The 24,251-nt window shown below is 46.1% G+C and overlaps 1 protein-coding gene and 2 long non-coding RNA genes across 3 annotated transcripts; all 3 read left to right on the top strand.

Moving 5' to 3' along the window:
* The first annotated feature begins 3,141 nt into the window (after positions 1-3,141).
* LOC115147298 (uncharacterized) lies at positions 3,142-4,238 on the top strand. Its single transcript, XR_003866309.1, has 4 exons — positions 3,142-3,282; positions 3,360-3,418; positions 3,524-3,752; positions 4,103-4,238. It is a non-coding gene; the product is annotated as an uncharacterized LOC115147298 (long non-coding RNA).
* A 14,555-nt stretch (positions 4,239-18,793) lies between these two features.
* Positions 18,794-19,194, top strand: LOC115147300 (uncharacterized). The gene is made up of 3 exons (XR_003866311.1): positions 18,794-18,882; positions 18,976-19,028; positions 19,103-19,194. It is a non-coding gene; the product is annotated as an uncharacterized LOC115147300 (long non-coding RNA).
* A 6-nt stretch (positions 19,195-19,200) lies between these two features.
* On the top strand, positions 19,201-21,747 carry LOC115147864 (transcription factor SPT20 homolog). Its single transcript, XM_029690132.1, has one exon. The coding sequence runs from the start codon at positions 19,201-19,203 to the stop codon at positions 21,745-21,747; it is 2,547 nt and encodes an 848-aa protein (XP_029545992.1).
* Positions 21,748-24,251: the final 2,504 nt, after the last annotated feature.

The following is a 24,251-nucleotide window of genomic DNA, read 5'->3' on the forward strand; positions in this document are numbered from 1 at the left end:
AGGGAATTGTTTATAGATGGTCAGACATGGCTCATTTAGCTATTAGAATTGAGTGACCTCTTGGCTTCAAACTTGCATTTGGCCTCACACGGAACCCAAACCGGCTGTGTGTGCGCTACAGCGCAAAAATGTATTTTGTCCCCTACACCAAACGCGATCATGACACACAGGTTAAAATATCAAAACAAACTCTGAACCAATTAATTTGGGGACAGGTCACAAAGCATAAAACATGTATGGCAATTTAACTAGTTAGCTTGCACTTGCTAGCTAATTTGTCCTATTTAGCTAGCTTGCTGTTGCTAGCTAACTTGTCCTGGGATATAAACATTGAGTTACCTGAAATGCACAAGTTTGTCTACTCTGACAATTAATCCACACGACTCATTTCTAGTCATCTCTCCTTCCAGACTTTCATCTTTGAACTTATATGGTGATCGCATCAACTTTCATAGTACCATGACGACTGCAAAACAGTGTCTTTCAATCACCCACGTGGGTATAACCAATGAGATGGCACGTGGGTTCCTGCTTTTATAAACCAATGAGGAGATGGGAGAGGCAAGACATTCAGCGCGATCTGCATCAGAAATGGAAACGAGTTCTATTATAGCCCATCGCAGACGTTCACTGGCACGCGTGAGCAGTGCGGGTGCAATAATTGAATAACATGGATTTCTAAATTCATTTTGCGGTGCACGTGTGCGGTCTGGTCAGCATGTTAAACTATAGCCCATACCTCAAATGGCAAAGAGTCAAATCAGTTTAGAAGTGTCTGTTCCATATCTAGGTGATGGCTCAAATGTTATTTTGGACACTTCGACCCCTGTTGGCACATCTACCTCCATACTCCTGTTTGTATGGGTCACTTTCAGATGCGTCTTACAATTGTGGGGTCATAGAGGGAAACGTAACTATGCTCGGGAGTCAAATTTCCATAATGGTCATAGTTTGTAGAACAAACCTTTCTGACGCTATAGATGTTTTCGAGACTGCTTTTTGGGGTGTCTGACGAACACCACTGTAGATCGGCCCCTGTCCACCGCAGATGCGTAAGGGCGACAGGCAGATGCTGTGGATTGAGACGCAGCCCATTCAAAACTTTCTAGCTTCAACTGGATTTTGATGGGCCTTTTACTTTGACGTGCCTCAATACTCTTCACCTGTAGCCCATTCCTCCTAGTCTATTTATTGTACCACAGGCTCCTATAGAATGGATTCGGTGTATTTAATTTTTACAATGCCTGGAACGGTTTAACCTATCAATTAACAAATATATTCTGTACAGACGGTCTTCAAACATGTACCTTTTTCTTAACCAATTATTAATCTAACTGCGTAGTATGAGAATTCAGCCCTTAAATGGATCCATTATGTTGGATGGGTGGGGCTAAAGCTTATTAAGAGGGTGTGAACGATGCTGAGTGGGTGTAGCCATAGAAGAGCTCTAAACTAGATACCAAAACATTCAAAGGTGATTTTCTCAAAAGTGAGATTAAAAGTTGATCAACTGTCAAAGCAGAATTACTTTCCCATTGTTCCTCAAATGCAGTGTATGATATACCATTTTGGAGCTCTGAGTCTCTACTTTTAGCAGATGTAAAATTACACAATTTCACATTTTACTACATAAGATGGAAACCAGGTGGTGAGTCACATATGGAATCATGTAGTAACCAAAAAAAGTGCTAAAAAAATCTAAATATATTTTATATTTGAGATTCTTCAAAGTAGCCACGCTTTGCCTTGATGACAGCTTTGCACACACTTGCATTTTAATTAACAGGTATGCCTTGTAAAAAGTTCATTTGTGGAGTTTCTTTCCTTCTTAATGCGTCAGTTGTGTTGTGACAAGGTAGGGGTGGTATACAAAAGATAAGCCCTATTTGGTAAAAGACCAAGTCCATATTATGGTGAGAACCATTCAAATAAGCAAAGGGAAACGACAGTCAGGAACATTTCAAGAACTGAAAGTTTCTTCAAGTGCATCAAGAGCTATGATGAAACTGGCTGTCGTGAGGACCGCCACAGGAAAGGAAGACCCAGAGTTGCCTCTGCGGAAGAGGATAAGTTCATGAGAGTTACCAGACTCAAAAATTGCAGCCCAAAAAAATGCTTCACAGAGGTCAAGTATCAGACACATCTCAACATCAACTGTTCAGAGGAGACTGCATGAATCAGGCCTTCGTGGTCGAATTGCTGCAAAGAAACCACTACCCAAAGACACCAATAAGAAGAGACTTGCTTGGGCCAAGAAACACGAGCAATGGACATTAGACCGGTGGAAATCTGTCCTTTGGTCTGATGAGTCCAAATTTCAGATTTGTGGTTCCAACCGCCGTGTCTTTGTGAGATGCAGAGTAGGTGAACGGATGATCTCCGCATGTCTGGTTCCCACCATGAAGCATGGACGACGAGGTGTGATGGTGTGGGGGTGCTTTGCTGGTGACCCGGTCTGTGATTTATTTAGAATTCAAGGCACACTGGCTACCACAACATTATGTAGCTATACACCATCCCATCTGGTTTGCGCTTAGTGGGACTATCGTTTGTTTTTCTATAGGACAATGACCCAACACACCTCCAGGCTGTGTAAGGTCTATTTGACCAAGAAGGAGAGTGATGGAGTGCTGCATCAGATGACCAGGCCTCCACAATCACCCGACCTCAACCCAATTGAGATGATTTGGCATGAGTTGGACCATAGAGTGAAGGAAAAGCAGCCAACAAGTGCTCACTCCTTCAAGACTGTTGGAAAAGCATTCCAGGTGAAGCTGGTTGAGAGAATGTCAAGAGTGTGCAAAGCTGTCATCAAGGCAAAGTGAGGCTACTTTGAAAAATCTAAAATATATTTTTGCACAACACACTTCTACCGGACCACTGAGGTTGGACCTGCAAAACCCCTGGCAGGATCTTAATTAGCATGATATAAAAGGTGCACTTGATTAAGCTCACCCAGTGCAATGGGTAGGTAGAGTTCACTCTTTAAAACCATTGGATTTGTCCATGATGCGCAAACCCTCCAGCACACCAGCTGAATGAAATCAAGCGCACCTAATCTCAATTGGGACATTGGACCAATGGAAATTATGTTCAGTGGCTTGCAGATGTACCTAATTAACCAGCCAGATTAGAAGGGTCTAGGATTCCTTTGTAAGGCGCAGCAAAAAAGACAATCAGATACAATATCAGGGATCTCCTGGTAAAGCTTCTGGCTACCATTAGTTCTGAATACTGAGGTTTGATGAGAAAAATGGCTGTGAGTTTTGAAATGTCTTTGAGGTAAGTTGTATGGCTCTAGTTTGTTTTCCATGTTTTACAGGTAGCTGTATTTAACTGACTAGGATCTTTTTCTTTAGAATTTCTTGGATTTGTTGCCTGCTAATTGGAGGGATAACCTGTTATCCTCCACCTAAAGGTGTGTTTTGTTCTACACATTTAATTCAGTAAAAATAACACTGTATGAATCCCAGAACTTCAAATGCTGGCATTTTACGATTTGAAACTTTCTTTTCTTTCATAGGTAATTATAGATATATTCCCCAAAATAAATTTAAAAGGAACCAGCCACAATGCAGCGGAAGCTACCGGCTCCCCTGCCTCGGAAGGCGAAGCAGCCACCCATAATGCCTCAGCAAGCGTCAGGACTGGCCCAAATACTTCAGGTGGAGCAACCGGATCCCATGCCTCGGCAGCAGAAGCAGCCACCCACAATGCCTCAGCAAGCGCCACGACTGGCCCAAATACCTTAGGTGAAGTTACTGGCCACAGTGCCTCGGCAGCAGAAGCTATTGGCCACAGTGCCGTGCAAGCGGCCACCCATAATGCCTCGGCAGCGGAAGCGGCCACCCATAATGCCTCGGCATGGGTGGCAACTGGCCCAAATGGCCAGTTGCTTCACCTAAGGTATAACGCTTCATCAAGCGTCATGACTGGCCCAAATACCTTAGGTGAAGCATTCGACTCCCGTGCCTCAGCAGAAGCAGCAACCCAAAATGCCTCAGCAAGCGTCACAACTGGCCCAAATACCTTAGCTGAAGCAACTGGCCACAGTGCCACGCAAGTGGCCACCCATAATGCCTCGGAAGCGGCATTACCTTAGGTGAAGCAACTGGCCACGGTGCCTCGGAAGCAACTGGCCACGGTGGCTCGGCAGCGGAAGCACCTGGACACAGTGCCATGCAAGCAGCCACCCATAATGCCTCGGAAGCGGCCACCCATAATGCCTCAGCAAGCGTCACGACTGGCCCAAATACCTCGGCAGTGGAAGCAACCGGCCACAGTGCCTCATCAAGTGCGGAATCTGGTTCAAATGCCTCGGCAGAAGCGACAGGCGCCCTTGCCTCGGCAGAAGCGACAGGCGCCCTTGCCTCGGCAGAAGCGACAGGCGCCCTTGCCTCGGCAGAAGCGACAGGCGCCCTTGCCTCGGCAGAAGCGACAGGCGCCCTTGCCTCGGCAGAAGCGACAGGCGCCCTTGCCTCGGCAGAAGCGACAGGCGCCCTTGCCTCGGCAGAAGCGACAGGCGCCCTTGCCTCGGCAGAAGCGACAGGCGCCCTTGCCTCGGCAGAAGCGACAGGCGCCCTTGCCTCGGCAGAAGCGACAGGCGCCCTTGCCTCGGCAGAAGCGACAGGCCTTGAACAGGAGGGCCAACTCCTCAAGCAACATGGACTTTAGCAGCAGTGATGTTTCTCAGGATTTTGGGTCTGACGGTGACAATGAAAGCACCCAATGTGTCAGCTCCAGCAGCGTTCAAGGCAGCATCGTTGAACAGTCAGTTCTCATCCCAATATAGTTACAAATCGGTTTGAGAATGGCAAAACTGTCTACTCCCAAACCTGCCACACCACTGGGGAGGTTATACCTTTTTGATAGCGGAGATGCTCTCAAGGGCTGTAGTGACGCTGGCATCTCTGAACTAAGCATATCCCCACCTGCTAAAAACTCACAACCTGGGAACGGCTACTGGGATGTAATGTACAACTTTTACACTCATCTGAACTTTGCGTTCTGATTTTGAAATCCTTTGTACTAATCATCCATCAACAGAATTGTAATGGTAGATTCATCCTCTGGATGACAATTCCGAGTTGTTGCTGACACTTTCTTTAAGCTTCCACTGTATGCTTTTGCGTCGGCCAGGGAGTTGCTGCTGCTCATGTTCCCGGCATACTTGTAAAACAATAAAATATTGTACCTTTAAAATACTGTGTGTTTAACCTGTTACATCTAGGGGGCAGTAATTTCACGGCTGGATAAAAAACGTACCCGATTTAATCTGATTATTAGTCCTGCCCAGAAACTGGAATATGCATATAATTATTAGCTTTGGAGAGAAAACACTCCAAAGTTTCTGAAACTGTTTGAATGGTGTCTGTGAGTATAACAGAACTCCTATGGCAGGCAAAAACCTGAGATGCTTCTGTTCAGGAAGTACCCTGTCTGAACATTTCTTGCCCTTCTTTATTATCTCTGTCGTTTACAAAGGATCTCTGCTCTTACGTGACACTTAGCACGTCAACAATGGAGTCTCAGGGCCCGCGAAAAACAGGAATGATGTCATTCAAAGCCCTGGCTGAAGCACACGAGAGCAAATGCTGAGTGGTCAGTCAATGGACTAAGCCTTAGGCGCGTGACACGCCCCGCCCCCGGCTTTTGGTTTTTTCCTCAGTTTACAGACAGGCAGATTCCCGGTCGGAATATTATCGCTTCTCTACGAGATAAATTGCATAAATATTGGTTTTAAACAGCGGTTGACATGCTTCGAAGTACGGTAATGGAATATTTCGAAATGTTTTGTCATATTTTGCGTCATGCTCGTGGCCGAGATTTAGCGTTGGGATAGTGTCTAGAACGCACGAACAAAACGTCGCTGTTTGGATATAACGATGGATTATTTGGGACCAAACCTACATTTGTTATTGAAGTAGAAGTCCTGGCAGTGTATTCTGATGAAGAACAAGCAAGGTAAGAACATTTTTCTTATAGGAAATGTGATTTTGGTGAAGGCTACACTGGGTGGGTGTCTAAATAGCTAGCCCTGTAACGCCGGGCTATGTACTTACATTATTGCAAAATGTGCTTCATCCGAAAAGCTATTTTAAAATCGGACATATCGAGTGCATAGAGGAGTTCTGTATCTATAATTCTTAAAATAATTGTTATGCTTTTTGTGAACGTTTATCGTGAGTAATTTAGTAAAATCACCGGAAGTGTTCGGTGGGAATGCTAGTTCTGAACGTCACATGCTAATGTAAAAAGCTGGTTTTTGATATAAATATGAACTTGATTGAACAGACATGCATGTATTGTATAACACAATGTCCTAGGTGTGTCATCTGATGAAGATCATCAAAGGTTAGTGCTGCATTTAGATATGGTTTGGGTTTATGTGACATGATATGCTAGCTTGAAAAATGGCTGTGTGATTATTCCTGGCTGGGTACTCTGCTGACATAATCTAATGTTTTGCTTTCGCTGTAAAGCCTTTTTGAAATCGGACAGTTTGGTTAGATAAAGGAGAGTCTTGTCTTTAAATAGCTGTAACATAGTCATATGTTTGAAAAGTGTAAGTTTTCGGATTTAGAGGAGTTTGAATTTCGCGCCCCGCCCATCATTGGATATTGGAGCAGACGTTCCGCTAGCGGAACGTGTAGATGTAAGAAGTTAATGTCTACCTTTGGCTAGCTGGTTGAGAACCGTGTTGGTTGCCAGTGCAATTTGTAGTAAAAGGGAATGTGGTTCACAGTTCCTAATCTTCTGGATTTCAAATATATAATTTATTTTTCTTTGCTGCTGGTTGACAAATCCTAAATTGGCTCTACGTTAAAGCCACTGACCACGTTTACATGTACATCAATATCCTGTTATTCGGGATACTGAAGTATTTATTTTGTGTTGACATGTAAACATCAAATCCTGTTTTACAAAAACCTGAGAAAGCTTGTACACCGGAGATGGGCTTCTGTGGCATGTAAACATCTTAATTCTGTTTTTGTGGTATGCACAGGCTTCGTTTCGCATCTCATGGTTGTCTGACTCTGTCAAACAAATCAATTTAAAGTGGGCTACCTGCTCAGTTTGATCCACCATAACTGAGCTTAACGGCTACTTTCACCCCTAATGTAGACAAGTTTCTGCTTACTTACAATAGGTAGGCCATCTGTCAACTATAGTTTAATACATGCAGCTTCTCTTGTCATAACTTGTTGCCCCAGAAGACTAAAGTAGTGCTCACATGTCTTATATTGATAGAATGAATGCATTCATCTTAACAGGTTAAGTGTATGGGTTAAATGGAATAGTAACTGAAATATGGACACTGACGGCAGGACTATAACCTCACATGTAATAAATTCAGCATAAAAAGAAATGTCCCTTTTTCAGGAACCTGTCTTTCAAAGATCATTCGTAAAAATCCAAATAACTTCACATATCTTCATTGTAAAGGGTAAAAACACATGCTTGTTCAATGACCCATAAACAATTACTGAACATGCACCTGTTGAACGGTCGTTAAGACACTAACAGCTTACAGACGTTAGGCAATTAAGGTCACAGTTATGAAAACTTAGGACACTAAAAGAGGCTTTTCTAATGACTCTGAAAAACACCAAAAGAAAGATGCCCAGGGTCCCTGGTCATCTGGGTGAACGTGCCTTAGGCACGCTGCAAGGAGGCATGAGGACTGCAGATGGACCCAAGGTGATAAATTGCAATGTCCGTACTGTGAGACGTCTAAGACAGCGCGACAGGGAGACAGGACAGACAGCTGATCGTCCTCGCAGTGACAGACCACGTATAACAACCGCTGCACAGGATCGGTACATGGAAGATCACACCTGCGGGATAGGTACAGGACGGCAACAACTGCAGAGTTACACAGCAACTTGCCGCAGCTACTTGCCCAAACCTCCCCAGCTTCTCCTTCACCCAAATCCAGATAGCAGATGTTCTGAAAGAGTTGCAAAACCTTGACCCGTACAAATCAGCTAGGCTAGACAATCTGGACCCTCTATAACATTATCCGCTGCCATTGTTGCAACCCCTATTACTAGTCTGTTCAACCTCTCTTTCGTATCGTCCGAGATCCCTAAAGATTGGAAAGCTGCTGCGGTCATCACCCTCTTCAAAGGGGTGACACTCTAGAACCAAACTGTTATAGACCTATATCCATCCAGCCCTGCCTTTCTAAAGACTTCGAAAGCCAAGTTAATAAACAGATTACTGACCATTTCGAATCCCACCATACCTTCTCTGCTGTGCATTCCGGTTCCCGAGCTGGTCACGGGTGCACCTCAGTCACACTCAAGGTCCTAAACAATATCATAACCACCATCGATAAAAGACAGTACTGTGCAGCCGTCTTCATCGACCTGGAAAAGGCTTTCGACTCTGTCAATCACCGTATCCTTATCAGCAGACTCAACAGCCTTGGTTTCTCAAATGACTGTCTTGCCTGATTCACCAACTACTTCTCAGACAGAGTTCAGTGTGTCAAATCGGAGGGCCTGTTGTTCGGACCTCTGGCAGTCTCTATGGGGTTACCACAGGGTTCAATTCTCTGGCTGACTCTTTTCTCTGTATATATCAACGATGTCGCTCTTGCTGCGGGTGATTCCCTGATCCACCTCTACACAGACAGCACCATTCTGTATACATCTGGCCCTTCTTTGGACACTGTGTTAACTAACCTCCAAACGAGCTTCAATGCCATACAACACTCCTTCCGTGGCCTCCAACTGCTCTTAAATGCTAGTAAAACCAAATGCATGCTTTTCAACCGTTCGCTGCCCGCACCCGCCCGCCCGACTAACATCACTACTCTGGACGGTTCTGACTTAGGTATTTGTAGTTGTCCACATATTCTAGGTGTTTGGCTAGGCTGTAAACTCTCCTTCCAGACTCATATTAAGCATCTCCAATCCAAAATCAAATCCAGAATTGGCTTCCTATTTCGCAACAAAGCCTCCTTCACTCACGCCGCCAAACATGCCCTCGTAAAACTCACTATCCTACGGATCCTCGACTTTGGCGATGTCATTTACAAAATAGCTTCCAATACTCTACTCAGCAAACTGGATGCAGTCTATCACAGTGCCATCCATTTTGTCACCAAAGCCCATTATGCCACCCACCACTGCGACCTGTATGCTCTAGTCGGCTGGCCCTCGCTACATATTCGTCGCCAGACCCACTGGCTCCAGGTCATCTATAAGTCTATGCTAGGTAAAGCTCCGCCTTATCTCAGCTCAATGGTCACGATAACAACACCCACCCGTAGCACGTACTCCAGCAGGTATATCTCACTGGTCGTCCCCAAAGCCAACACCTACTTTGGCCGCCTTTCCTCCCAGTTCTCTGCTGCCAATGACTGGAACGAATTGCAAAAATCGCTGAAGCTGGAGACTTATATTTCCCTCACTAACTTTAAACATCAGCTATCTGAGCAGCTAAACGATCGCTGCAGGTGTACATACCCCATATGTAGATAGCCCAACCAATCTACCTACCGCATACCCATATTGTTTTTATTTACTTTTGTGCTCTTTTGCACACCAGTATTTCTACTTGCACATAATCATCTGCTTATCTATCACTCCAGTGTTAATTTGCTAAACTGTAGTTACTTCGCTACTATGGCCTATTTATTGCCTTACCTCCCCAAGCCATTTGCACACACTGTATATAGACTTTTTTCTATTGTGTTATTGACTGTTTGCTTGTTTATTCCATGTGTAACTCTGTGTTGTTGTTTGTGTCACACTGCTTTGCTTCATCTTGGCCAGGTCACAGTTGTAAATGAGATCTTGTTCTCAACTAGCTTACCTGGTTAAATAAATGTTTTTTTGTTTTTTTTATATATATATAAACACCAGGAACGCACAATCCCTCCATCAGTGCTCAGACTGTCCGCAATAGACTGAGAGAGGCTGGACTGAGGGCTTGTAGGCCTGTTGTAAGGCAGGTCCTCACCAGACATCCCCGGCAACAACATCACCTATGGGCACAATCCCAGCGTTGCTGGACCAGATAGGACTGGCAAAAAGTGCTCTTCACTGACGAGTCGCGGTTTTGTCTCACCAGGGGTGATGGTCGGATTTGCGTTTTTTCGTTGAAAGAATGAGTGTTACACCGACGTCTGTACTCTGGAGCGGGATCGATTTGGAGGTGGAGGGTCCATCATGGTCTGGGGCGGTGTGTCACAGCATCATCGGACTGAGCTTGTCACTGCAGGCAATCTCAATGCTGTGTGTTACAGGGAAGGCATCCTCCTCCCTTATGTGGTAACCTTCCTGCAGGCTCATCCTGACATGACCCTCCAGCATGACAATGCCACCAGCCATACTGCTCATTCTGTGCATGATTTCCTGCAACACTGGAATGTCAGTGTTCTGTCATGGCAGGCGAAGAGCCCCGATCTCAATCCCATTGAGCACGTCTGGGACCTGTTGGATCGGAGGGTGAGGGCTAGGGTCATTCCCCCTAGAAATGTCCGGGAACTTGCAGGTGCCTTGGTGGAAGAGTGGGGTAACATCTCACAGCAAGAACTGGCAAATCTGGTGCAGTCCATAAGGAGATGCACCACAGTACTTAATGCAGCAGGTGGCCACACCAGATACTGACTGTTACTTTTGATTTTGACTCCCCCTTTGTTCAGGGACACATAATTCCATTTCTGTTAGTCATGTCTGTGGAACTTGCTCAGTTTATGTCTCAGTTGTAGAATCTTATGTTCATACAAATATTTACACGTTAAGTTTGCTGAAAATAAACAGGTGACAGTGAGAGAACGTTTCTTTTTTTGAGGAGTTTATATTAACTTCAGTTGCAGTGAAATGATAAAAATGTATCTTTAAATTGTCTTGCGAACAGGAGTGGATAAATATTTCTATCAGCGTCTCGGGGAAAATGCAAATGCACGTGTAATGGGTCATCTTTGACACTTTTGCAAGCAGACAGCATTTCAACCACAAAAGACACACCCAAGACTAACTGAAGTGACCATTCTCAGCTTTCCATTTCCTTAAAATCTGTCAAAATGGCATTTGGCACAGGACCAATGTTTCCACTGTGTTCTAGCATGATACCTGGTCCTTAAAATCCTTTAATGATGGATACAGGGATACTCATGAGTGGGATTAAAGAGCATCAGTAAAATAACAATAGTGAGACTATATACAGGGGGGTACAGAGTCAATGTGCAGGTGCACCGGATAGCTCAGGTAATATGTAGATGTGGAGTTATTAAAGTGACTATGCATAGATGATAACCACAGAGAGTAGCAGTGGTGTAAAGTGGGGGATGGAAAAAGTCTGGGTAACCACAGAGCCATTTGATTAGATGATCAGGAGTCTTATGGCTTGGGGGTAGAAGCTGTTTAGAAGCCTCTTGGACCTAGACTTGGCGCTCCGGTACCGCTTGCCGTGCGGTAGCAGAGAGAACAGTCTATGACTAGGGTGGCTGGAGTCTTTGACAATTTTTAGGGCCTTCCTCTGACACCGCCTGGTATAGGGACCCTGGATGGCAGGAAGCTTGGCTCCAGTGATGTACTAGGCCGTTCGCACTACCCTCTGTAGTGCCTTGCGGTCGGAGGCCGAGCAGTTGCCATACCGGGTAGTGATGCAACCAGTCAGGATACTGTCGATGGTGCAGCTCTAGAACCTTTTGAGAATATGAGGACCCATGCCAAATCTTTTCAGTCTCCTGAGGGGGAATAGGTTTTGTCGTGCCCGCTTCACGCCTGTCTTGGTGTGCTTGGACCATGTTAGTTTGTTGGTGATGTGGACACCAAGGAACTTGAAGCTCTCAACCTGCTCCACTACAGCCCCGTTGATGAGAATGGGGGAATGCTCGGTCCTCTCTTTCCTGTAGTCCACAATCATCTCCTTTGTCTTGATCACGTAGAGGGAATGGTTGTTGTCCTTGCACCGCACGGCCAGGTCTCTGACCTCCTCCCTATTGGCTGTCTCGTCGTTGTTGGTGGTCAGGCCTACCACTGTTGTGTCGTCGACAAACTTAATGATGGTGTTGGAGTCGTGCCTGGCCATGCAGTCATGAGTGAACAGGGAGTACAGGAGGTGACTGAGCATGCACCCCTGAGGGGCCCTTGTGTTGAGGATCAGTGTGGCGGTTGTGTTGTACCTACCCTTACCACCTGGACGCAGCCCATCAGGAAGTCCAGGATCCAGTTGCAGAGGGAGGTGTTCAGTCCAAGGGTCCTTAGCTTATTGATGAGCTTTGAGGGCACTATGGTGTTGAATGCTGAGCTGTAGTCAAAGAATAGCATTCTCACATGGGTGTTCCTTTTGTCCAGGTAGGAAAGGGCAGTGTGGAGTGCAATAAAGATTGCATCATCTGTGGATCTGTTAGGGCGGTATGCAAATTGGAGTGGGTCTAGGGTTTCTGGGTTAATGGTGTTGATGTGAGCCATGACCTGCCTTTCAAAGCACTTCATAGCTATAGACGTAGTCGGTAGGTCAGGTTGGTAGTCATTTAGCAGATTACCTTAGTGTTCTTGAGCACAGGGACTATGGTGGTCTGCTTAAAACATGTTGGTATTACAGACTCGGACAGGGAGAGGTTGAAAATGTCAGTGAAGACACTTGCCAGTTGGTCAGCACCTGCTCGCAGTACACGTCCTGGTAATCCGTCAAGCCCTGCGGTCTTGTGAATGTTGACCTGTTTAAAGGTCTTACTCACATCGGCTGCGGAGAGCGTGATCACAGCTTTTGCTCTAATGCATGTTTCAGTGTTATTTGCCTCGAAGCGAGCATAGAAGTAGTTTAGCTTGTCTGGTAGGCCCGTGTCACTGGGCAGCTCTCGGCTGTGCTTCCCTTTGTAGTCTGTAAAGGTTTGCAAGCCCTGCCACATCCGACGAGCGTCAGAGCCGGTGTAGTACGAATCGATCTTAGTCCTGTATTGACGCTTTGCCTGTTTGATGGTTCGTCAGAGGGCATAGCGGGATTTCTTATAAGCTTCCGGGTTAGCGTCCCGCTCCTTGAAAGCGGCACCTCTAGCCTTTAGCTCAGTGCAGATGTTGCCTGTAATCCATGGCTTCTGGTTGGGGTATGTACGTACGGTCACTGTGGGGACGACGTCATTGATGCACTTATTGATGAAGCCAGTGTCTGATGTGGTGTACTCCTCAATGTCATCGGAGGAATACCGGAACATATTCCAGTCTGTGCTAGCAAAACAGTCCTGTAGCTTAGCAGCTGCTTCAGCTTAAATTTGAGCTTGTAAGCAGGAATCAGGAGGATAGAATTATGGTCAGATTTGCCAAATGGAGGGTGAGGGAGAGCTTTGTGTGCGTCTCTGTGTGTGGAGTAAAGGTGGTCCAGAGCTTTTTTTCCCCTCTGGTTGCACATTTAACATGCTGATAGAAATTTTACATCTAGACGTTCCGCTAGCGGAACACCTGCTGCAATATCCAATGATAGCGTGGAGCGAATGACAAATTCCTCAAAAATCTCAAAAATTTTAGTTTTCAAACATATGACTATTTTACACCATTTTAAAGACAAGACTCTCCTCTATCTAACCACACATTCCGATTTCAAAAAGGATTTACAGCGAAAGCAAAACATTAGATTATGTCAGCAGAGTACCCAGACAGAAATAATCAGACACCCATTTTTCAAGCTAGCATATAATGTCACAAAAAACAAAACCACAGCTAAATGCAGCACTAACCTTTGATGATCTTAATCAGATGACACGCCTAGGACATTATGTTATACAATACATGCATGTTTTGTTCAATCAAGTTCATATTTATATCAAAAACCAGCTTTTTACATTAGCATGTGACGTTCAGAACTAGCATTCCCACCGAACACTTCCGGTGAATTTACTAAATTACTCACGATAAACGTTCACAAAAAACAAATTATTTTAAGAATTATAGATACAGAACTCATCTATGCACTCGCTATGTCCGATTTTAAAATAGCTTTTCGGTGAAAGCACATATGGCAATATTCTGAGTAGATGGCACGCCATCATAGGCTAGCTATTTTGACACCCACCAAGTTTGACCCTCACCAAACTCCGATTTACTATTAGAAAAGTTTGATTACCTTTCCTGTTCTTCGTCAGAATGCACTCCCAGGACTTCTACTTCAATAACAAATGTTGGTTTGGTTCAAAATAATCCATAGTTATATCCAAATAGCGGCGTTTTGTTCGTGCGTTCAAGACACTATCCAAGGGTGACGAAGGGTTACGCGCCCGACGCGTTTCGTGACAAATAAATTCTAAATATTCCATTACCGTACTTCGAAGCATGTCAACCGCTGTTTAAAATCATTTTTTATGCTATTTTTCTCGTAAAAAAGCGATAATATTCCGACCGGGAGTCGTTGTTTTCGTTTCAAAAACGAAAGAATAAAAACATGGGGTCGCCTCGTGCACGCGCCTCCAGTCTCTGTTCTCTGATCGACCACTATCAAATTGCGCTATTGTTTTTCAGCCAGGGCCTGCAAAGCCACCATTCAGCTTTTTGCCGCCTTTTGAGAGCCCATGGGAGCCGTAGGAAGTGTCACGTAACAGCAGAGATCCCCTGTTTTGGATAGAGATGATCAAGAAGGCCAAGAAATGGTCAGACAGGGTACTTCCTGTACAGAATCTTCTCAGGTTTTGGCCTGCCAAATGAGTTCTATTATACTCACAGACACCATTCAAACAGTTTTAGAAACTTTGGAGTGTTTTCTATCCAAAGCTAATATTATATTATATGCATATTCTAGTTTCTGGGCAGGAGTAATAATCAGATTAAATCGGGTACGTTTTTTATCCGGCCGTGAAAATACTGCCCCTTATCATTAACAGGTTAACATGCTGATAGAAATTTGGTAAGATGGATTTAAGTTTCCCTGCATTCAAGTCCCCGGCTACTAGGAGCGTCGTCTCCCGGTGAGCGTTTTCCTGTTTGCTTATGGCAGAATACAGCTCATTCAATGCAGTCTTAGTGCCAGCCTCAGTCTGTGGTGGTATGTAGACAGCTACGAAAAATACAGATGAAAACTTTCTAGGTAGATAGTGTGGTCTACAGCTTATCATGAGATATTCTACCTCAGGCGAGCAATAGCTCGAGACTTCCTTAGATATCGTGCACCAGTTGTTATTTACAAAAATACATAGTCCACCGTCCCTGGTCTTACCAGACGCCGCTGTTCTATCGTGCCGGATAGCCAGCTGTATGTTGATAATGTTGTCGTTCAGCCACGACTCCGTGAAGCATAAGATATTACAGTTTTGAATGTCCTGTTGGTAGTTTAATCTTCCGCGTAGGTCATCTATTTTATTTTCCAAAGATTGCACGTTTGCTAGCAGAATGGAAGGAAGTGGGGGTTTATTCGATCGCCTACTAATTCTCTCTAGGAACCAACTTTCTGCTGATGTACATGATGGGGTGCTCCTCCACATCGTGTATCTGGGACAGAACGGCGCCTAGTCCCGTATCACACGCATCCATCTAGACCACCATCGGCACCTGGAAGTCGGGCGTTACGAGAATCGGATGGGAGCACAGCGCTTCCTTCAGACGGCTGAATGCCGCTTCTATCTTGTTCGTCCATTTCACTGTTTTTGGGAGGCGGACCCTGGTTAGATCCGTGAGGGGGTAAGCTAGAGCCGCAAAGTTGGGGATAAATCGGCTATAGTATCCTGCCAGTCCCAGGAAGTACTTGACCTGTGTCTTGGTGCGTTCAACGGCCCAGTCACGCACCGCATGAACCTTCCTCTCCTGGGGCTTGATGTCCCGCATCTGATCAAATACCCCAGGTACTCCAATTCCTCGAAACCTAGTTTGCACTTCTTGGGGTTCGTGGTCAACCCGGCTTGTCTGAGCACGTCCAGCACCGCCTGGATGCGCGTCAAGTGCTCATCGCAACCTTGGCTGTGGATGATGATGTCATCCAAATAGGCCGCTGTGTACTGCTGGTGGGGTCGAAGTACTTCGTTCATCAGCCGCTGGAATGTGGGCGGGGCTCTGTGGAGACCGAACGGGAGCACCCGGTAATGATACAACCGGTCTGGTGTCGAAAACGCCGTCTTCTCCCGGGAGGAGGCTGCCAACAGTACCTGCCAATATCCTTTGGTCAGGTCAAGGGTGCTGATGTACCGGGCCTTTCCCAATCGGTCGATGAGCTCGTCCACCCTCGACATGGGATATGCGTCGAACAAGCTGATGTCGTTCACCCCCCGGAAATCGTTACAGAAGCGGAGGCTACCGTCCGGTTTTGGGCACGAACACGATGGGGCTGCACCATGCACTGTGGAACTCTTCAACGACCCCCATCCTCAGCATAGCCTCCACTTCCTGTTTCACGGCCTTCCTTCGGGCCGCCGAAATCCAATATGGCCTCTTTTGTACCGTTTCGCCGGGTCGGGTACGGATGTGGTGTTCAATGAGGGTCGTGCGGCCCAGCTTCTCGGAGAACACCTCTTTGTTGCGATCGACAAGCTCCCTAAGCTCTTGCTTCTGGGCCGGGTCGAGGTCCTCATTGCTCGGGACCACCACTGGTCCCGTTGGCATCCTGGGTCCCGACCATAACACGGCCAAGGCTGTCCTCTCGTGCCACTTCTTCAACACGTTCACGTGGTAAATCTGAGATTTCCGTCTCCCCGGTTGCCGTACGCGGTAACTGACAGGTCCCATCTTTTCGACCACATCGTATGGTCCGTGTCATGTTGCCAGGAACTTACTTTCGGCTGTGGGTATTAAGACCAGCACCCTGTCTCCCACCTGGAATTCTCAGGGCTGGGCTCCCCGACTGTAGACCTGGGCGCGTTGGGCCTTCTCCATATGTTCCCTCACAACAGGCCATATGGCTGTCATCCGCTCCCTCATCGTCCACGTGCTCTACCACGCTGCGTAATGGGGTCAGTTGGGCTTCCCACACCTCCTTTGCAATGTCCAGTAGGCCGCGTGGCCTCCTCCCATAGAGGAGTTAGAACGGGGAAAACCCAGTGGAGGACTGGGGTACTTCTCGGATTGAGAATATTAGGTGGGCTAGTAGCTGGTCCCAGTTCTTCCCGTCCTGCTCGATGACCTTCCACAGCATCTTTTTGAGCATTTTATTAAAGCGCTCAATGAGCCCATCCGTCTGCTGGTGAAAAATGGAGGTCCGGATCTGCTTGATCTGCAGGAGGGCACACAACTCTTTCATGAGGCGGGACATAAACTCCGTACCTTGGTCTGTCAAGATCTCGTTCAGGATGCCCACCCAGCTAAAGAGGTGGAACAGCTCCCGGGCGATTCCCTTGGATACCGCCGCCCGTAGTGGAATGGCCTCGGGATACCGGGTGGCATAATCTACTATCACCAGGATGTACCGGTGTCCTCGTGCTGTTTTTACCAGGGGTCCCACTATGTCCATGGCGATGCGTTCAAAGGGCACCCCGATGATCGGTAGGGGGACCAATGGGCTTCGGAAGTGGGCTTTCGGGGCCGGGAGTTGACACTCCGGGCAGCTGCGACAGTAGTCTTCCACGGACCTCCTCATCCCAGGCCAGTGCAACCGGGCGGCGATCCGTTCCCGGATCTTCTCCATTTCCAGGTGTGCCCCCAACAGGTGGGTGTGGGCCAGCTGAAGAACGGTTCTCACGTACAGTGATGGAAAAAAGTATTTGATCCCCTGCTGATTTTGTACGTTTGCCCACTGACAAAGAAATGATCTGTCTATAATTTTAAAGGTAGGTTTATTTGAACAGTGAGAGACAGAATAACAACAAAAAAATCCAGAAAAAGCATGTCAAAAATGTTGTAAATTGATTTGCATTTTAATGAGGGAAAAAAGTATTTGACCCCCTCTCAACCAGAAAGATTTCTGGCTCCCAGGTGTTTTTTCAGCAACAGTACTTGGTTTAGAAAAATGTACACGTTCAAAGACGATCTGTTGTGTAGGCGGAGTGCCCGTCGAGACCTGGCACGTCCAGCAGATGGAGCCATCGCCCCATGATGTATACTCCGTCTGTCACCAGGCCTCGAACGAGTCTCCCCCTGGCGGCTGACCTGCTGTACGCCAGATCATATAATCTCTACACACAACAGATCGTCTTTGAACGTGTACATTTTTCTAAACCAAGTACTGTTGCTGAAATCATTCACTAACTGCATATTATGAGAATTCTGACCTTCAATTGATCTATTCATTGGAGGGATAACCTGTTATCCTACACCCAAAGGTGTTTGTTATACACAAATGAACTCATTCCATGGAGGGCCTAGTGTCTGTAGGTTTTAGTTTTTTCCTTTCAATTAAGACCTAGACAACTACTGTAGGTGAGGGGAGGAATTAGTGGCCTTAATTCAGCAATCAAGTACAAGGAAGGAGCGAAAACCCACAGACACTCAGCCCTCCGTGTAATGAGTTTGAAGCGTGCTTTAGAGTAAGGGCTGTCGAACCTGTCAGGAACTCAATTAGAGAATCAACCACACCTGAGTAAATTTCTGAATTCCAAATCAACCCCTAGCCCCTACACCTACCACTTAGTCACTTATGGGCATTTGAAACGATCAGATAGGTTAAAGCAATATGGTAATTGCTTCACCTTGCCTTCTGATAGTCTGGATGCAATTGTGGCCGTATTGCTTATACCTATTCAATCATTTCTGCTTCACAGAAGTGTTTAGGCCAGGGTGTAGGATTTAGGGGTCAATTTGGATTTAGGAATCAAATGTAGTTCAGGGGCTTACAGCTGTCCTTAATTAGCCAATGATGTTAGAAGGGTCTGGGATTTGTTTAAAAGGAGCAACCAAAACACCTGCCAAATACAACAAAAGAGATATTATACTAGGGCTTATACCGGCCATTAGTTCTGATTACTGGGGAGGTTTTGAGGTGCAAAATGGCTGTGATGATTGGAATCGCTTTCAGGTAGGTTTTTAAAAGTATTGATCAAGTTTGTTTCCCTTGTCCATCAGGTGTTACAGGTAGTTATGTTTCTAACAGACTTTCTTTTTTCCTAAGAGTTTCTTGGCTTTGTTGCCTGCTAATTGGAGGGATAACCTGTTCTACATCAAGTGAGTTTCTACACATTAATTATTGGAAATTTCAAAGGCTGGCATTTTACTATTTTTCTCTTTTTCTAATCTAGGTGATGGGTATCCTGCACTAGGTTCTAATGCAGCATGGCTCTATGCAGGCTCACTTAGGTCTAAAGGATATGGTAATTACAACTCTCCAACAGCTCAAATGCAAGCGCAGCTGACTGAAGAGCAACAGAAACATCCGGCCGCCATCCTGCAAAAGCAACTGGTCCCCATGCCCCAGGCACCTCAGAAAATGTGGTATCCAGCTCAAATGCCCCAGCAGGAAAAGCAACCGGCAGCCATGACCCAACAGCAGACTCTACCGGCCAGTTATCCTAAGCAGCCTCAAGCAGTGTTGTATCCAGCTCAAATGCCCCAGAAGGAACCAGCAACTGAACTTCAGCATCAGAAGGAACAGGCCTCCATACCCCAGCTACCTCAGCAAGTGTGGTATCCAGTACAAATTCCCCAGCAGCAGAAGGAACTGACCACCATGCCCCAGAAGCAACTGGCTCCAATTCCTATACTGCAGAAACAACCAACAGCTATGCCCCGGCAAGCATGGTATCCAGCGCAAATGCAGCAGAAACAACCAGCCCCAATGCCTCCACTGCAGAAGCAACTGGCCACCATGTCCCAGCAAGTGTGGCATCCAGCTCAAATGCCCAATCAACAAAAGCAACCAGCCACTGAACCAAAGCAGCAGAAAGAACTGTCCGCCATGCCCCAGCTTCTTCAGCAAGTGTGGCATCCAGCTCAATTTCCCCAGAAGCAACATGTCCCTATGCGTCAACCGCAGAAGGAACTGACTGCCATTCCATCACAACTGTGGCAGTCTGCGCAAATGCCCCAGCAGCATAAGCAACCGGCCACCATGCCCCAGATGCCTCACGATGTGTGGTATCCAGCTAAAATGGTCCAGAAGCAACAAGCCGCTGCAACTCGGCGGCAGAAGGAACTGAACGCTATAACTAAGCAAGAGTGGCATCCAGCTCAATTTCCCCAGCAGCAGAAGCAACCAGCCCTAATGCCTTTACCACGGAAGGAACTTACCGCCATACCTCAGCAAGTATGGTATCCAGCTCAAATGCCTCAGAAGCATCTGGCCTCCATGCCGCAGAAGCAACCGACCACCATGCCCCAGCAACCAGTGTATCCAGCTCAAAAGCCCCAGATGCAGAAGCAACCGGCCGCTGAACCTCAGCAGCAAATTGAACCGACCTCCATTCCCCAGCCACCTCAGCAAGTGTGGCATCCAGCTCAAATGCCTCAGCAGCAAAAGCAACCAGCTACTGAACCTCGGCAGCAAATTGAACCAGAAGCCATGCCCCAGCCACCTCAGCAAGTGTGGCATCCAGATCAATTTCCCCAGGAGCAGAAGCAACCAGCCCCTTTGCGTCTAGCACAGAAGGAACTGACTGCCATACCCCAACAACTGTGGCAAACGGCTCAAATACCGCAGAAGCAACCGGCTGCTGAACCACAGCACAACGAACCGGCCACCATACCCCAGCAAGAGTGGCATCCACCTCAAATGCTGCAGACGCAACCAACCTCCATGCCCCAGCAAGTGTGGTATCCAGCTCACATTCCCCAGCAGCAGAAACAACTGGCCACCATGCTGCAGAAGCAACCAGCCCCAATGCCTCAACCGCAGAAGCAACTGGCCATCATGCCCCCGCAAGTGTGGCATCCAGCTCAAATGCCTCAGCAACAAAAGCAACCAGCTACTGAACCTCAGCAGCAAATTGAACTGACCACCATGCCTCAGCAAGTGTGGCATTCAGATCAATTTCCCCAGGAGCAGAAGCAACCAGCCCCTATGCATCTAGCGCAGAAGGAACTGACTGCCATACCTCAACAACTGTGGCAAATGGCTCAAATTCCCCAGCAGCGTAAGCAACCGTCTGCCATGCTTCAGCAAGTGTGGCATCTGGCGCAGAAGCAACCGGCCCCTATGCCCCAGCAGACTCACGACGTGTGGTATCCAGCTAAAATGGTCCAGAAGCAACAAGCCGCTGCAACTCGGCAGCAGAAGGAACTGACCGCCATAACTAAGCAAGAGTGGCATCCAGCTCAATTTCCCCAGCAGCAGAAGCAACCGGCCTCCACGCCTCTACCGCAGGAGCAACCGACTGCCGTATCCCAGCAAGTGTGGTATCCAGCTCAAATGTCCCAGCAGCAACTGGCCTCCATGCCTCTACCGCAGAAGCAACTGACCGACATGCCTCAGCAAGAGTGGCAACCAGCTCAAATACCGCAGAAGCAATCGGCTGCTGAACCACAGCAGAACGAACCGGCCACCATACCCCAGCAAGTGAGGTATCCAGCTCAAATGTCCCAGCAGCGGAAGCAACACACTGCCATGCCACAGCAGCAACTGACCCCTATGCCTCAGCTATTATGGCATGTAGCTCAAATGCCCCAGAAGCAACTGGCCCCAATGTCTCAGCAGAAGCACTACGAAAGCACTGAAGATGGTGCCTCTGGTAGCTCTCAGGCCAGAATCGTTGAACAGTTGGGTGTCATCCCAATCTATTCCTACAGTTCCAAATCGCACTACGAGAGTGGCAGAACTGTCTTCTCCCAAACCCGCTACACTCCTAGGGAGGCTATGCCTGTTGACAGTGGAAATGCTCCCAAGGACAGTTATGTTGGCATTGGTGCACCAAGCATATATCCACCACTAGTGAAGGATTCTGCAAGGTAATGGTTAACTTTAACCTGCTCTGAACTTTGCTCTCTGAATTTGAAGTCCTTTGTACTAACCATATATCTATCAACAGGACAATGTAATGGATTCATCCTCTAGAAGCTCTAATGGTGAGAATTGTTTTTGATATTGGTTACTTAATATTTTGTGTTGCTGACACTGTTTGCATTTCTTTCTGCTTTTGTTTCGACCAGGAAGTTGCTGGTGCTCTTGCTACTCTAGCGTGATGGAATCAATAAACAATTTTACTTGTCTCTTTGAAATAATGGTTCTCGTGTCCATTGCTTGCTAATTGAGAACAGGTGGTGTGCATTCTGTAGTAAAAATGACTGCTCTTCAGTTAATTCTTTGGCCTTCTAATCTTCACCTTTGCTACTGGTTGTTCAAAATACAAGCTTGGGTCTACATAAGAGCATTTGTCAAGGGGTTATTTGTCAGACATTCCTCATATGTTCATACTTTAGATGTAGGCATGCATTGTATACAGTGAGACTGTCTTCAACCTCAGTATAAGCTGTTGGTGAGTAAGCTAACATATAGGGAATTGTTTATAGATGGTCAGACATGGCTCATTTAGCTATTAGAATTGAGTGACCTCTTGGCTTCAAACTTGCGTTTGGCCTCACACGGAACCCAAACCGGCTGCGTGTGCGCTACAGCGCAAAAAATGTATTTTGTCCCCTACACCAAACGCGATCATGACACACAGGTTAAAATATCAAAACAAACTCTGAACCAATTAATTTGGGGACAGGTCACAAAGCATATAACATGTATGGCAATTTAACTAGTTAGCTTGCACTTGCTAGCTAACTTGTCCTGGGATATAAACATTGAGTTACCTGAAATGCACAAGTTTGTCTACTCTGACAATTAATCCACACGACTCATTTCTAGTCATCTCTCCTTCCAGACTTTCATCTTTGAACTTATATGGTGATCGCATCAACTTTCATAGTATTACCATGACGACTGCAAAACAGTGTCTTTCAATCACCCACGTGGGTATAACCAATGAGATGGCACGTGGGTTCCTGCTTTTATAAACCAATGAGGAGATGGGAGAGGCAAGACATTCAGCGCGATCTGCATCAGAAATGGAAACGAGTTCTATTATAGCCCATCGCAGACGTTCACTGGCACGCGTGAGCAGTGCGGGTGCAATAATTGAATAACATGGATTTCTAAATTCATTTTGCGGTGCACGTGTGCGGTCTGGTCAGCATGTTAAACTATAGCCCATACCTCAAATGGCAAAGAGTCAAATCAGTTTAGAAGTGTCTGTTCCATATCTAGGTGATGGCTCAAATGTTATTTTGGACACTTCGACCCCTGTTGGCACATCTACCTCCATACTCCTGTTTGTATGGGTCACTTTCAGATGCGTCTTACAATTGTGGGGTCATAGAGGGAAACGTAACTATGCTCGGGAGTCAAATTTCCATAATGGTCATAGTTTGTAGAACAAACCTTTCTGACGCTATAGATGTTTTCGAGACTGCTTTTTGGGGTGTCTGACGAACACCACTGTAGATCGGCCCCTGTCCACCGCAGATGCGTAAGGGCGACAGGCAGATGCTGTGGATTGAGACGCAGCCCATTCAAAACTTTCTAGCTTCAACTGGATTTTGATGGGCCTTTTACTTTGACGTGCCTCAATACTCTTCACCTGTAGCCCATTCCTCCTAGTCTATTTATTGTACCACAGGCTCCTATAGAATGGATTCGGTGTATTTAATTTTTACAATGCCTGGAACGGTTTAACCTATCAATTAACAAATATATTCTGTACAGACGGTCTTCAAACATGTACCTTTTTCTTAACCAATTATTAATCTAACTGCGTAGTATGAGAATTCAGCCCTTAAATGGATCCATTATGTTGGATGGGTGGGGCTAAAGCTTATTAAGAGGGTGTGAACGATGCTGAGTGGGTGTAGCCATAGAAGAGCTCTAAACTAGATACCAAAACATTCAAAGGTGATTTTCTCAAAAGTGAGATTAAAAGTTGATCAACTGTCAAAGCAGAATTACTTTCCCATTGTTCCTCAAATGCAGTGTATGATATACCATTTTGGAGCTCTGAGTCTCTACTTTTAGCAGATGTAAAATTACACAATTTCACATTTTACTACATAAGATGGAAACCAGGTGGTGAGTCACATATGGAATCATGTAGTAACCAAAAAAAGTGCTAAAAAAATCTAAATATATTTTATATTTGAGATTCTTCAAAGTAGCCACGCTTTGCCTTGATGACAGCTTTGCACACACTTGCATTTTAATTAACAGGTATGCCTTGTAAAAAGTTCATTTGTGGAGTTTCTTTCCTTCTTAATGCGTCAGTTGTGTTGTGACAAGGTAGGGGTGGTATACAAAAGATAAGCCCTATTTGGTAAAAGACCAAGTCCATATTATGGTGAGAACCATTCAAATAAGCAAAGGGAAACGACAGTCAGGAACATTTCAAGAACTGAAAGTTTCTTCAAGTGCATCAAGAG

Source organism: Salmo trutta, chromosome 14, assembly GCF_901001165.1.
Source record: "Salmo trutta chromosome 14, fSalTru1.1, whole genome shotgun sequence".
NCBI classification, from domain to species: Eukaryota; Metazoa; Chordata; class Actinopteri; order Salmoniformes; family Salmonidae; genus Salmo; species Salmo trutta.